We start from the raw sequence: 14,245 nt of genomic DNA on the forward strand, positions 1-14,245 counted from the left end.
ACATAAATTAAAATATCAATTAATAGAAAAATGTAACTAATAATCTACACATTTACACATTTTAGTTTAAATGAGCAATTTTCAAATTTACAATTCTGCCATAAATGAAATTCCTGCCCCTTTACTTCATGGTCTACATTTAAAGTAGGTTGTTGTTGTGGGTTTGTTGAAATTACTGGTTCTCTGATATTATCTGTGGTATTGTTCTCCATTGGTATTAAATTACAATCATTTACATCCAGAATTTTCATTGCTGTGTCATTTTTATTTCTTAAAGAATCGTCAATGTAGCCTTCTGCTACAGTTGTAGACCTCCAACCACCGTGTCTTTTCAATGAGCAAATGTCTCCACCATTATCTACAAGAAGAGTTGCAGAGGTTCGGCGAAGGCAGTGTATTCTTTGACATCAGCCAATTTCAAAAACAACGCTATTTCTTTGGGAATACTTGAGATTTTGTGAATACCCATTACAACTCTGTGGCAAATTCCATTTTGATATTTAATGAAAAACCGATCTGTATCAATAACATCTGGACGAAGAGACAAGTATTTTTTACAAATATTTATGTAAAATTCTCCAACAATTGTAAATGTTCTGGGCTTGTAATTTTTCGTGTTTGGAATTTTAACCAGAATTAATTTTTCCATGTATTCAATATCTTGAATTCTCAAGTTTACCAGTTCATTACATCGACATGCCCCTGATATGCCGTATATTAAAACAACCTAAAAATGTTGAATATAGGTATTAAAAAAAATCATAAATTCATTTATGATTTTATGGCTAAATACTTTTTGTCAGGTGCTTCTGTTAAAAAAGTGTCTTGGTGAAAGTTTTAAACTTTTTAGCTGCATAGTTTTCACTTTTTCGCTTTAAAAATGCTTGCACCGTTTTATACGATAGAATATTTATACTGTCTTTAATATTTAGCTCAGCTTTAAGCATGGAATATTGCGCCCACATTATCGAACTCTTCAATGATTTACTTAAATGGGCAAAATAGGCCAATACAACATTTTCGGTAAAATTGACCGCTTGGTGTCTGGCCCAAGTGGTGAATTTATTGTACGCTCGTTCATACATTTCGCGGGACCTGCCAGGAATCAAATTATTTAGCGTATTTGACGCTATTGCCGCTAAAGCAGGTGGTGTACAACTTATTTTATCACTATCACTCATTTCGACGATTTAGGTCGCTTTACGGCTTCACTGAAACTTTATTTGACAATACAACAACGCAATTAGTAGTATTAGTACAAGCACCGCCCTCTGTACAAGAAAGCCAAGAAGGTGCATGCCAAAAATTCCAAAATATGGCCGAAATACTGGTTTGACAGTTTGCATTTGTTTGTATTGTGGAAATTGAGTTTTTCGATGATTAAATTAATTTTTAAGGTTTAAAGTCAAGACTTGGGATTACTTGCCAAAGTAATTTTTGTTTGCTATTATATATTGTTGTTTATATGTTTATTGTTCTAGTGAAAGTGTAGTTTGTGTTCATTTTATTGTGTTATCACTATTGTTATTATTCCTTCATTGTTCTATAATTTGTTGTTGGTTTTTTAACTTAAATTCTGTTGCCTCTACAATATGCCGTCCACTTGTTGTTTGCCAAATTGTAAAAGCAATTTGGTGAAAGGCCCAAAAGTGTCAGTCTTTTACTTTCCAAAAGACCCTGCTCGAACCCAACAGTGGTTGAATGCTTTGAACTGGAATGATTTTACTCCAACACAATGCTCAGTGGTAAGTACAATATGCTTTCTCATTCAGTAAACTTATTGCCTCTTACATACATAAGTATGTGAGTTACATTTTGAGGCATTTTGAGAGCAACAAAGGTTTACTCTGAAGAAACAGGACAGCTTTTAGAAGTTCCATTGGCACATTTACATTTTAAAAGAAAGGTCTTGGTAATATTATAAAACCCATTTACCAGTTTTGCTTACCTAGCTTCAAGGATTTCCAAATTTTCTTTGATTGAGCAGTTTTCACATTAGTTTGCTGTACTTTCCAGGACAAAAGGTTCTAACCAAACTTGCTTTGGCTGGACATTATTGGGTATAAAAAGCCATATCTATACATATCTGGATCAGGAATGAAGCGTTCTTTGATTTTTCACTCACAACTTCTAATCAACTACACGAAAAAATAAAAAAAAAAACATATTTTCTACTGCATCTCCATAGGTTTGTGTACAAAAAAAAATCCGATAACGCCGCCATTAAAAGTGACATTCTAGGCTTTCTTGTAAAGAAGGCGGTAGGTTAACCGATTAATTCGGACTGGTAAATATACATATATAACGGTTACTGAAAAAATATCATTCTCATAGAACAACGGAGATTTAAAGCCAGAAAACCAGAGCAAATGGCCGATAACATTTTTGAAAGCCTATTTTCAAGAACCGCGTTCCGTGTAAATTCGGAGCGCGTACCGTAATCGACAGATGACGCTAGACAGCCATGATACGCCCTCTGTTAGACAACTTTGGAAATAGCTTCGTGTTGTTATCGTATTAGCCGTGTTGTGTCAATCAGTTTTTGTCTTTTTGTGTCAGTCCGTTTATTTATGTTGATTTTGAATTTGATCACAAATTTAGCCCTGACGCCTTCAGGAAAACTGTATTTCAGAATAAGAACATGAAAGAATTGTATTGCAGAGCCAAGCCTGACAAGCCAATCAAAGCAAAGTAAGTGTTGCATTAATTTCATCTATTTTTTTCTAAATGCACCGCTTTTAGTCTGTATCAAGTTCTGGACATTATTTTTTTACCTCCTAGGATATGAAATAGCCTTTCTACGCCGGCAGTACACACAAAAAAACTTTATTGAACTGTTTACATACCCTAATTTGAACTTTTTGAACTAGTCTTTTACCGTTTGGAGCTTTATTCCTGAAGGCTTTAAATTCTTAAATGCGGTTGCCACTTCCTCAGTCGAGCAATAAACCGGAAGTAGTCAGAATTTAAAGAGAACGATATATTCAGGTCGTAGTCGCCTCCAACAAACCGCCTCAATCCCTATGAAACCTCAGAACGCAATAAACTTTCCTTCCCAGTTATAAAGAAATATTTGACTGGCTTAATCTACAATTCAGCCGTGGCGGAATCCTAACACAGTTATCGTAAGTTAAAGTGTAATATTCGCAAAAAGTTTATATTACACCGGGTACGAGAATAGAATTTTAGAGTTCGCTCTGCTTCCTTATAAGATATAGCTCCTAAGGCCGGGAAGTGAAGTATTTTATTCCCGATATACATTCTCAACTTTTGCCTTCGGGAAGTCTGAATATTGAATCATTCCCATCGCGTTATTGCTTTCTTCCTCTACGGTTTATCAAACTTGTCCCCTTTCGCCAACAGCGATTCCTACGGTCAATTAAACTTCCTCAAAGGTTAAGGGAGGCCCCCAAAACCCTTATCGACAAACTACACATTAATAAACCCCTTGAAACTATTATAACGGGAATTTATAGCCAGTGTTTCGGGCAGTTTATTTAAATGTCGATAACAAAAGAGCAAGGAACTTTCACCTCTGTCTCACTGGATACAGGTGTGGTAAAAGAAACCGTGTAACTAAGAGAAAAAACATTGATTACCGCATGCGCGAGACAAAGAAAGAAAATCTAATAAAAAGTCTAGTAGGCCAAAAACTTCTAGGCAGTGTTGCCAGAAGCTTATCTAATTTGAACCACTGAATTAGTTACATGGACGGCAATAAATCGGCCGATGCACGTCATTGACGTTTAACGCGCCACGTTGCCAGATGTTTAGTTTTTTCATTAAAACCCGAACATAACATATATTTTGTTTTCATTTACTTCTTATATAGAAGTTGACGCAGTGTTTTAACAGAGAATTTTGAATAACAATATTACTCAATATTGAGGTTTTTTTTGTCAAGTCATCAACAACAAAAACAAAAACAAACGGTCAACTAGCAATCTGGCAACAAAGCACACAAAGTCAATGGTTTATTCTGAAGGTCACATGACGGTTTTCAATTATGAAATTTACTTACGAAAGTCATGTGACTATCTTTCTGAAGGTGACTATTTTTACAATTGATAGGAATTTCGAAGGGTCATGACGATTGAAGAGTACTTCTTAAGGTCACGTGGTTCCTTTCAACTATCAAATTCACCCACAGAGTTGTGATTAATTTGTCCATTTTAGTAACGAATATCATGTGACTATTTTCAAGCGTCAAATGGAATCTTGAAGGACCCTTGACTCTTCTTACGGTTCAAAGCGTACCCTTGCAGTCACGTGATCATATTTGTCAGTGTGTTTTTCTGAAGGTCTCGTGACTATTTTTACAATTAATAGGACTTTCGAAGGGTAATGACGATTGAAGAGTACTTCTTAAGGTCACGTGGTTCCTTTCAACTATCAAATTCACCGACAACTTTGTGATTAACTCAACGAGGCAGTTTTCAATTATCCATTTCAGTAACGAATGTCACGTGACTATTTTAGAGTCCGTTGACTCTTCTTACGGTTCAAAGAGTACCCTTGCAGTCACGTGATCATATTTAAGGTCAATGTGTTTTTCTGAAAGTTCCGTGTCTATTTCTACGATTGAAAGGAATTTCTGTGGATCACGTGATCATTTTCAATTATCAAGTTGAGCTACGAAAGTCACGTGACTATTTTTAAGAGTCGAATGGAAACTTGAATGTCATGTGGCTCTTATTTTGCTTAAAATTAGTGCCTTACAGTCACGTGACTATATTTAAAATAAAAATGTTGTTCTAATGGGCACTTGATTGCTTTCAACTATCAAATTCATCCACAAAAGATCACGTGACTTTTTCATGTTCATTTCTTTTTTTAAATAATAATATAAATAATAATAATTTTTTTTAATGTCAAAAAACACACAGTCTTTTTCACAATAAAATTTATTTAACTTCAAGAAAAAAGCACGCTCATCATGTTTCGGGCCTATAATAACCCATCATTCAAAGCTTTGTGAAAAAAGAAGAATAAAAATAGAAAAATTAAAATAATACTAAAAGTAAAAAGTTTAGAAAGTGAGAGAGACTTGTCTGCCAAAATAATTTACGATCCTTATCTAGCTCATCTGTTATTAAGTTTTCTATCTCACTCCTTTTCTTTAACAATTGAATCTAGTGGGATTTATTTTATTCTACCAATAATGTCTTCAATAATAAAATATTTAAATTATAGTGTATTTGTGTATTACAGAATGATTGAGCAAATTATGGTAAGCAGAAAATAAATGAAGATTAATAATAATAATAATGATTTATTTAGCATAATGCTATATACAAAAACAATTACATAAGGTTATAAAAAACTTAAAATTTAAAATACATATGCATCACGATATAAAATGTTAAAATCTACAAAAAGTGTTCTCTAATTAATTTCTTTAAATTCTCGAGGTTGCTACAATCTTTAATATTTAATATGATTACCAGCGATTCTGGTGTATTATACTAGATTTTGGGTCAAATAATTGAGTTGAGTGATGGTATCTGAAAAATTATTTGGTTCTCTAACCTAATTTTGAAAGTGAAATAAAAATTGGTAAATGTTATCTTAGGAAGAAAAGGTTAGTGATTTGTGGCTAAGGAGAACATTGTCAAATTTCCGAAGATAGACGAACAAAATTTCGATTTACGTCAAGAATACAATTTTGATCCTTTTGCGTCAAGATCGAAATTGATTTTGTATCGATATCGAAAAGATTCGCACATTTCATTAATCCGGCTACTATATACCTGAAATGCTGAAGTATTATTTTCTTGACGAGTTTATACTAAAAATACTAGCAAACATGCATGCCGACCCTGTCTCATATGAAACAAATGTCCCAGACACGTACTTAGAGAGTGAAAAATGCAGCCACTTAGAAGACAGAAGGTTCATTACTCCACAGACCACTTCAATTATTGTTTGAACCGCCACAACCCCATCGTAAATTATATCTGCGGTCGAAGGGCGTATCCCTTTAGCTGGTACCCTTCCAAGTTAATCCCTGCTCGATTTTTGCGTTATTGTTGTTCCCGTAGTATTTAGGTGAGCAACTTTTCTGTAATGGACCCATTCAGAGAGTGTCGAAGGCTTTTAAGGAAATTAAGCGATCCGCGTTAATTCCAATAAAACGAAACTTAAGAGGCTATGAAACCTTTGTAAACGGCAATCGTAGAGAATTGAATAGAATAGGGAATTGCGGCTGTTTTTGGGTGGCCATTGACCAGCTCGCAATCGTCATCAGCGACCGCTTAGACAATAAAACTGTAATAAAACCGGCTTAAGCAAGAAATTTAAAACCGTCCCGAAGTAGTAAAAATAAAATTAAGTTATTAAAACCCCGAAAAGCCGATGCATTTGAATTTGGACGTTCCCGCAGAGATAAAAATATAGACACTTTATCACCGTGCTGAGAAACACGATCTGAATACTAAAACTCATTTTAGGGCGTTTTATTCGGGACCAGTTCTGCGGGGCAGGTGCCCCTCTCGTCTTTTGTTATCGACATTTAAATAAACTGCCGAAAATAGAGCCAATACATCATCCTCTTTACTAGATTCCGATCACATTATAAATACAATCTGTATGATAAATCATTTTTTTTGGAAATTTGTACAAAATGTTCTAATGGTGTTGACAGAAAATATATTGATCATCACCGTCTCCCGCTGCTGTTTTATTAGTATTTCAACAAATGTATTGATTGAGAATTCTGACTGATGGTTGATATTGACAAAAAAAAAAGGTTTAACAAGACAAAAAATATTGTAAAAATATAATTTTCCCCATTCGGTCATAAATAAAAAATTTAGTAAAAAATTTGGTCCGGAATTCAGCTGAACTCGAACCAACAACCCCGGAAAGGCTGAATTTACCTAGTTTTTAATTTTTGCCCAAAAGCTCCCTAAAAATGTGCCAAAAAATGACTTATCTTTAGGGCGTTAAAATTTACTAAACTGTCTAAACATGTTCAAAAAGTTCGTGAATGTTTTAAAAAAGTCTAAACGTGTCGCAACATGATCTGAAAGTTTTGAGAATGTTCCAAACTGTCTATAAGTATCAGAAAGTTCTACAAAATGTTTTAAGCTTCCTAAAAATGTATAAAAAATATGACTTAAAAGTAAAAATTTTCTAAAATGTCTAAACATGGTCAAAAATGATTTGAATATTTTGAAATTGTTCTAAACTCTTAAATATTCCAAAAGATCTACAAAATCTCTCAAACGTTGACCAAAACATGTCAAAAGTGTACAAATTTTCTAAACTGGGTAAATATGTTCAGAAATTTCTTAAATGTCGCAAAAAGTTTAATAGTGTCGTAACATGAATTGAAAGTTTGGAAAATGTTGCAAGCTGTTTAAAATGATCACAAAATGGTACAAAAAGTCTAATTGTGTCACAACATGATCTGAAGGTTCTATAAAATGTTTGAAAAACATTCTAAACATGCCAAAAATGTTGTAAACTGCCTAAAAATGGTTACGAGGTTTTATTAGACTAGTTTAATATTAAAAGTGTAACTTTTTAAAGAAAACAACAATTTTACAAATCCTTCTTCACCCATTTGGACACATTCTGCAGTCGTAAACTTTTTTTAGTAAGAAAATGTATTCAAAACATTACACAATGATTCAGATATAAAACATAGGTTATAATGCATGCAAGACAACAACAAATTGATTTTTAAATAATAAATAATTATTCTTTTGTGAATTTGCACTTTTCTAAACAATCTATACGCTAATGTTCAGAAAAGTTTCAACCAAAAATAAATTTTGTTCTTCCAATCACGTCATCTTTTAATCTATCTCTGGCAACTAAAAACTGATCTGAGGTGTAAATCTTTGCAAAATTCGTAAGATTCACAATATGTAACCCTGTTTTAGGACATCCTGTATATGGCTGTGACAAATTCATTTAAACTGTACATTATGTTACAGGTTTAATCTACTATTATAGCAAATAAGTTGAACACCCGGTATAGTCACACTCTGTTGTTTCTTTACAAAGTTTAAGTCAGTGGGTTTTAGGATAGACCCAAGCTCACATAACAATTACACATGTAACTTTATAAGAGTTTGATGAAAAGAAATTTGATAATCGTCTTTTCATGTGATTTCAGGTGTCACCACTAAAGAAGAAAACATTTCTTATTTGTTTTGGTTATATTTAACTCAAATAGATAACATTTTACCTAATACTATTTATAAACACGGTTTTTAGAACAAAGGCATTGTTTAATAGTGTGTATGAATTAAAGAATATATGAGTCAAAAGTTTTATAAATATAAATCAACTAAAGGAATTTTTGGTATTAAGGAAAAATTTAGCCAGTTTATTTGGTCCGATTAAAAAAGTGAACAAACAATACAAAAATTGCAATTACATACCTACAAGTTTAACTCTGGATTAGCTTATTTAGGATAAAAAATTATCATCATCAATAAACAAATACTAAAGAATCACTTAATCTTTTAAGGTTCATATATAAGACCACCACAATACATTTTACATAGAGAGAAAATATGTTGCTTCTCCTGGTTGGTGTTGTTGTGGCTCTCAGGTAAATTAACTCACATTCTAATAGAACATTTACAATAATAACATTTTTCAAGCTTTCCAGAAGCCAGTTCAGAAGACTGCGACTTATGGACATTCCCGGACAGTTTCGTTTTCGGTGCTGGTTCTTCAGCCTACCAAATTGAAGGTGGATGGAATGAAGATGGAAAAAGCAGATCGTTTTTCGATTGGTATCTGAACGATAACCGCTCCTCTTTTATAACGGAAAATGGTAACGTAGCGGCAGATTCTTATCACAAATATTCAGAAGATATAGAAGCAATAAGAAAAATTGGTTTGGAAAGGTACAGGTTTTCCATATCTTGGACAAGGATTTTACCAAAAGGTAATCAAAATTTCCTTTAAGTAGGTTGTAGTTTATTGTGATATTTCGATTAGAATATGTACAATCTTTTTGAACAACTATTTTTTTATCCAAGAATTCATTAAAACGTTTATAGTTCCAAAACATCCTAACTAAAGAACAACGACTTCATCATAAAAAACTGGTTAGATCATGTACTATTAATTACCTTTGATCAATAACATTTAGACTGTCACAAAATTCGTAACATTTACGATATATGAGTCTGTTTTTGGACATCCTCTATATGTTTGTGACAAGTTCATTTTCAAACTTTATTATAGGTTTATCCTCAGAAATCAACCAGGCTGGGGTAGACTATTACAACAAAATCATAGATTCCTTACTGGAAATTGGTGTGGAACCTTTTGTTACTATTTCCCACATGGACACACCTTTAACCTTACATTTTCTTGGAGAGTGGACCAGTCCTAGTATGGTCGATTATTTTGTTCAGTACGCTGACGTGGCTTTCCGACTATTTGGAGATAGAGTAAATTCCCAATTTGCAACAATCCTAAAAGCTAACATACTATTCTTAATTCAGGTAAAACTCTGGGGAACGATCAACCAACCAGCTGCAGTCTGTTCGTCATTGCCTGCTGCGTATCAAAGTAGTGGTGATCTTCCAGAACTGCCTGTGGGTACTTATGAGTATAAATGCGTGCATCAAATGCTGCTAGCTCACGCAAAAGCATATAGATTGTACGAAAAGAAATACAAACCTACTCAAAAAGGCAAAGTCGGAATTGTGGTTGATTTTGGTGCTGGAATGGCACTAAATGATACTCTTGAAGATTTAGAAGCTACGCATCGCTATAATATCTTTCGCGTAAGTGATTTTTTTATATCTTTTAATGCGAATATTATTACTATCCATTGATCATGTTTTTGTTGTCACACAAGCTGTTATACTATTGTTTATCTTAAGAATACACATATTAAAATAAACTATTATTATTATTAAACGATTTTAGGTTCACTGGATTTTAGACCCCTTAACATACGGCGACTATCCAGACTTAATAAAACGAATCGTAGCCAGAAACAGCGCCAATCAAAACTTCTCATCATCAAGACTGCCAACTTTCTCATTGACCGAAAAGCGACTGTTAAAAGGTGCTAATGACGTGGTGTTCCTAAATTATTACAGCACTTACACCATTACCACCTCAACCTACAATAACACACCATCCTATGTGAATGATCTTCAAGTAACAACCGGGCATAGGTCCGAATGGAACGTTACTAATATTGGATTTCCTGTAAAGTACTTTGAACCTAAACATGTATGGTTCTGATGAAAAAAATTTCAGATTTACAATCCAGGAATGCGTAGGACGTTAAAATATTTAAAAAACAACTTTAAAAATCCTGATATTATTATTGCTGAGAATGGATACTCAAATGTGGGAGGTTTGGATGATCCTGACAGAATTGCGTTTATTCAAGTGTGTGAAATTTTGTGTGTGAGTGGCAATATTTAATGTTTTTTTTTTAGGAAACCCTGTACTACGTAAGAATAGCTATGTGTGTTGATAAAGTTTCAGTATTAGGATACACTATCTGGAGTTTGTTGGACTCGTTTGAATGGAATAGTGGATACTCGTATGTCCCTCAAATCAGTAGGTAATTTGTTTTTTTTTATATTTCACTTTGTAGGGGAAAATTTGGATTGGTGCTCGTGGATTACAACAGCACGGAACTGACCAGGACTCTGAAAACTTCCGCTTATTATTACAGCAATCTGATTAAGACCAACTCAATTAATGCAACATATTTTTAAGTCAGTGGAATGCATACACATTTCAATATTCTTTCAGTAAAAACAACCTAAACAAGTTACATTGCTTTAAAAAACATATTTTCAATTTTTTGTATATGAGAAACAAAACGAATAGAATTGAAACGTGTCAGTTTTGTGGCCCTGTGTTTCTTAAAAAAGAATAAACAGCAAAAAGTATATTATTGGAGTGTCGTTTTACAACTCATTTTAGGATACACTGTCTGGAGTGTATCGGTATTTTGTAGGAAAGCACTTTTGTGGACATTAATGGTTATTTTCTTAGTATTAATTTACTTTCTCAAATCCTTGTTACAATTTAAATTTCAACTAAAATTCTTAAATTTTTAGTCTCACTAATTGATCAGAAACAATGTTGCCAAGTATTATAAACATTCATGTGACATCAGACGTACAGTTTTTTAGTGCATTAATGATTTGTATTCAAATTTTGAGTTCTATAAAAATGTTCCCAACTTTAAGATAAATCAAACATTTAATAGGATATGATTATAGTAGAATTCTTCAAACACCAATTCCAATATTATAACTTCGTTACAGTGAGTAATCTAGATTAACACATACTTGGTAGGATTTTGTCCAGCTGTCAATTTGTTCGTAGCAAATCCACTGGGCCAATTCAATCGTTTCAAAAAGAAACGGCAAAGAATTGGAAGTGGTAAGCTCAGTACACGCAGTAAATCACGTTGTTCTCATTACGTTACGTTGAAAAATAAGTAAAAACAGTCTTGAAGTTGGCTCCGATCGGGACAAAAACAGCATAAATCCCGGTTCGAGATCGTAAATACGTCCGATTCCTGCGGTTGACTAAAAGGAGTGGACTTGAAGAAAAAATAACGATGACCATCACACTTCCTTTTGCTGATAAGGTGCAAAGCTAAATTTACAGTTAATGTTGTTTTGGTTATGTCGTGGAAATGCGAAATTTTTAAGGCAATAACGTGATCCGGTTATAAGCTGTCCGAGAGATAAACGTTCTTTCAAGAATAGCGAAAATATACTCAGTGGTGCAGAAACGCAGATAACCGATTGAGCGGCTGAGTTAGCGCCCAAACGTCAGACAAATGGTATTACGTACGCCTGATTTCTTCAGAGAGGCACTTAAATTTGGTAACTTAACGTAGAAAAAAAATTGAAACTCCTGTGCAAAACTAGTAGCAACAAACAACATTAATCCCGGCAGTCACACGTACAAGAGCCAATAATTCACGGGGAGCGCATTTCATAGTTTTGTGGCAGCTTTATCACGTTCCCTTTTCCCTAAAAGATTTATGCACTTTTTCTGCGAGTCTTAAAGTGCCAGATCAGTGCTCCTTAAAACGGCGAACACCACAACGTCATAAATAAATTTCCCATTTGCTCTCCCACGTTCAAACCGAACAAAATAAGTAGATAGCGTTCCCGTGTCATCTCGTAAGATTAGTAGTTCCCGAATCCTATTACTCTCAAACGAAACAAGACAGTGTCTTAAAATCGTAATGAACGTCCCCGAAATCGAATCGGGAGCTCTATACGGCTCTATTGAGTCTAATATACCCGCTTTTTTATAACCCGCTTATCGATGATTGTTGATATAAAATTAACAGCGCTTTTCGATGATGTGATTCGAATCGCAAGCTATCTTTGAGCAAAAGAAAATCGATATAAAAAATGTAAGCCACATTTTGTATGCTAAAAAGTATCTGTATAATACTTATGCCACAAGTTCGTGTCTAAGTATGGGGATCTCAAAAACAGTAATAGATACAGAGTTGGTTAAATAAATGAAGGCAAAGTTGTCCAATTTGGAGTAAAATCTTATGACGTTTTACACGAAAAATACGAAATTTCTAAATTTATTGACACTTCACTTCGAATTTTTTAGTATACAGGGTGGTCCAGTTTTAAGTGTCAATAATTCACCATTTGATAGCTAATCAAAAAATAAGTTGACTTGCATTATGTCAGTTTTCTGACAAAGGTTTCCTAAGGAAGATCCTCCAAATTTCAATTTAAAAAATCGTTTTATAGTTTAAAACTGAACATCCAAGACTTGTGAAAGTCCAAATTTGTACTGACTAGTCTAAAAACTTTTTTACTACTAGGAATGGTCTTATGATTCGCTTTCTCAGACTGCCATCCTGGTTGAGTGTCTGAAACTGGCATTCAAGAACTAAAAAAAGTCCGGAAATCAAGACAAAGATTGTTTGTATTGTGCATGAAACTCATTTTTTACTACTAAAAATAATATAAAAGTTGACTTTTAATGCTAGAACTGACTTTACTAGGACTAAAGAGAGTCCAAAAGTATATTTTCAAGACTTTAATTGGTGTACAACTCAATTTTCTGGACTGGACAACAAGTCTAGAAGTACATTAAATTTTCGGACTATTTTATTTCTAAAAATTAGTTCTCAAGACGTATTATTGTAGCATTTGGTACCAACATTTTTTACTTTTATTACTGAAAAAACTTGACTTTTGGAAATACTCTTTAACTCGATTTTTCAGTCTTAAAAAGCACTAAAAACAGTCTGAATTTCTTAGAGGTGCTACAATTTATTGCACCTATGAGTGTAGAAGTCAATTTAATAGTGAAGAAGCTTGAAATAATATTTTCAAGACTATGGTCAGTGGACACACTGGCTTTTAGGCCTGATAAGTCAAAAACTTTGTAAAGATAGTCTTGAAACTCGATTTGAGGCACTGAAAACAGCCTTAAAACACTAAAAAGTCTAGTTTATTAAGAAATACCCGAATTTTTAGCACTGAGGTGTCTAGAAGTCGATTTAATAGTGACAAAGCTTCGAATGCCATTTTAAGTCTATGAAGAATGTAAAAATTGTTTTTTAAGTTTGCTATGTCAATCACTTGGTGAAGATAGTCTTGAAACTCGATTTTCCAAGCTGAAAGTAGTTTTGAAGCAATAAAAATAGTTCAGAATTCGAAGAAAATGAAAAGCAAAGTAAAAAGCACGAAAAGTTAGTTTTCAAGACAATTTTCATGAATCTAATGTCAATGTCCTGCATCTAAGACTATTTTCAAGACTAAAATATTGAAATTTGTCTTCAAATTATGAAAACTTACTTCAAATGCAAATTTTAAGCTTCTGATGTCACTTTTCATTAGTTCAGTCACATTTTGGGGTTCAAGTCAATTTTTAAGGTTTAAATGTATGAATTTGTAGTAACAAATTCTTGAAAAAGTAGTTTTTATGTCTACAAGTCAATTTTTAGTATTAAAGTCTCTCGATTTGCATGAAAACTGGTTACAAACATAATTTTTAAGCTTCTGAAATTTTTATCTTTTCTAATTCAATTTTAAAAACTAAAGTTTTTTAGTTTGTCTGGAAACTATGAAAACTGGCTACAATAATATTTTTTAAGTGAATTTTCCGTTTCCAAGACATTTTTTAAGTTGGGTTGGATTAGTTTTGGGTCTTTGACCGTAATAACGTGTAATAAAGTGCTTGTTCCAAATTTGGTCAATATTGCTCCAACGGTCTGACAGTTATGACCAAAAAAAAAACGATTTTT

At 33.3% G+C, this 14,245-nt stretch overlaps 1 protein-coding gene across 1 annotated transcript; it reads left to right on the forward strand.

Moving 5' to 3' along the window:
- The first annotated feature begins 8,464 nt into the window (after positions 1-8,464).
- Positions 8,465-10,891, forward strand: LOC145724670 (myrosinase 1-like). Its single transcript, XM_081973044.1, has 8 exons — positions 8,465-8,566; positions 8,619-8,908; positions 9,211-9,419; positions 9,474-9,758; positions 9,904-10,191; positions 10,243-10,377; positions 10,428-10,534; positions 10,589-10,891. Exons 1-8 carry the CDS (start codon positions 8,529-8,531, stop codon positions 10,710-10,712), a joined length of 1,476 nt encoding a protein of 491 aa, XP_081829170.1. The 5' UTR covers positions 8,465-8,528; the 3' UTR covers positions 10,713-10,891.
- Positions 10,892-14,245: the final 3,354 nt, after the last annotated feature.

The sequence above is a fragment of the Ips typographus genome, linkage group LG2 (genome assembly GCF_016097725.1).
Source record: "Ips typographus isolate SLU linkage group LG2, UJ_Ityp_2.0, whole genome shotgun sequence".
Lineage (NCBI taxonomy): Eukaryota > Metazoa > Arthropoda > Insecta > Coleoptera > Curculionidae > Ips > Ips typographus.

Coding starts and splice junctions, on each gene's coding strand:
- LOC145724670 (XM_081973044.1), top strand. CDS start 8,529: ATGTTGCTTCTCCTGGTTGGTGTTGTTGTGGCTCTCAG. Junction 10,192..10,242: donor TTACTAATATTGGATTTCCT/GTAAAGTACTTT, acceptor AAAAAATTTCAG/ATTTACAATCCAGGAATGCG. Junction 10,535..10,588: donor GAATGGAATAGTGGATACTC/GTATGTCCCTCA, acceptor TTCACTTTGTAG/GGGAAAATTTGGATTGGTGC.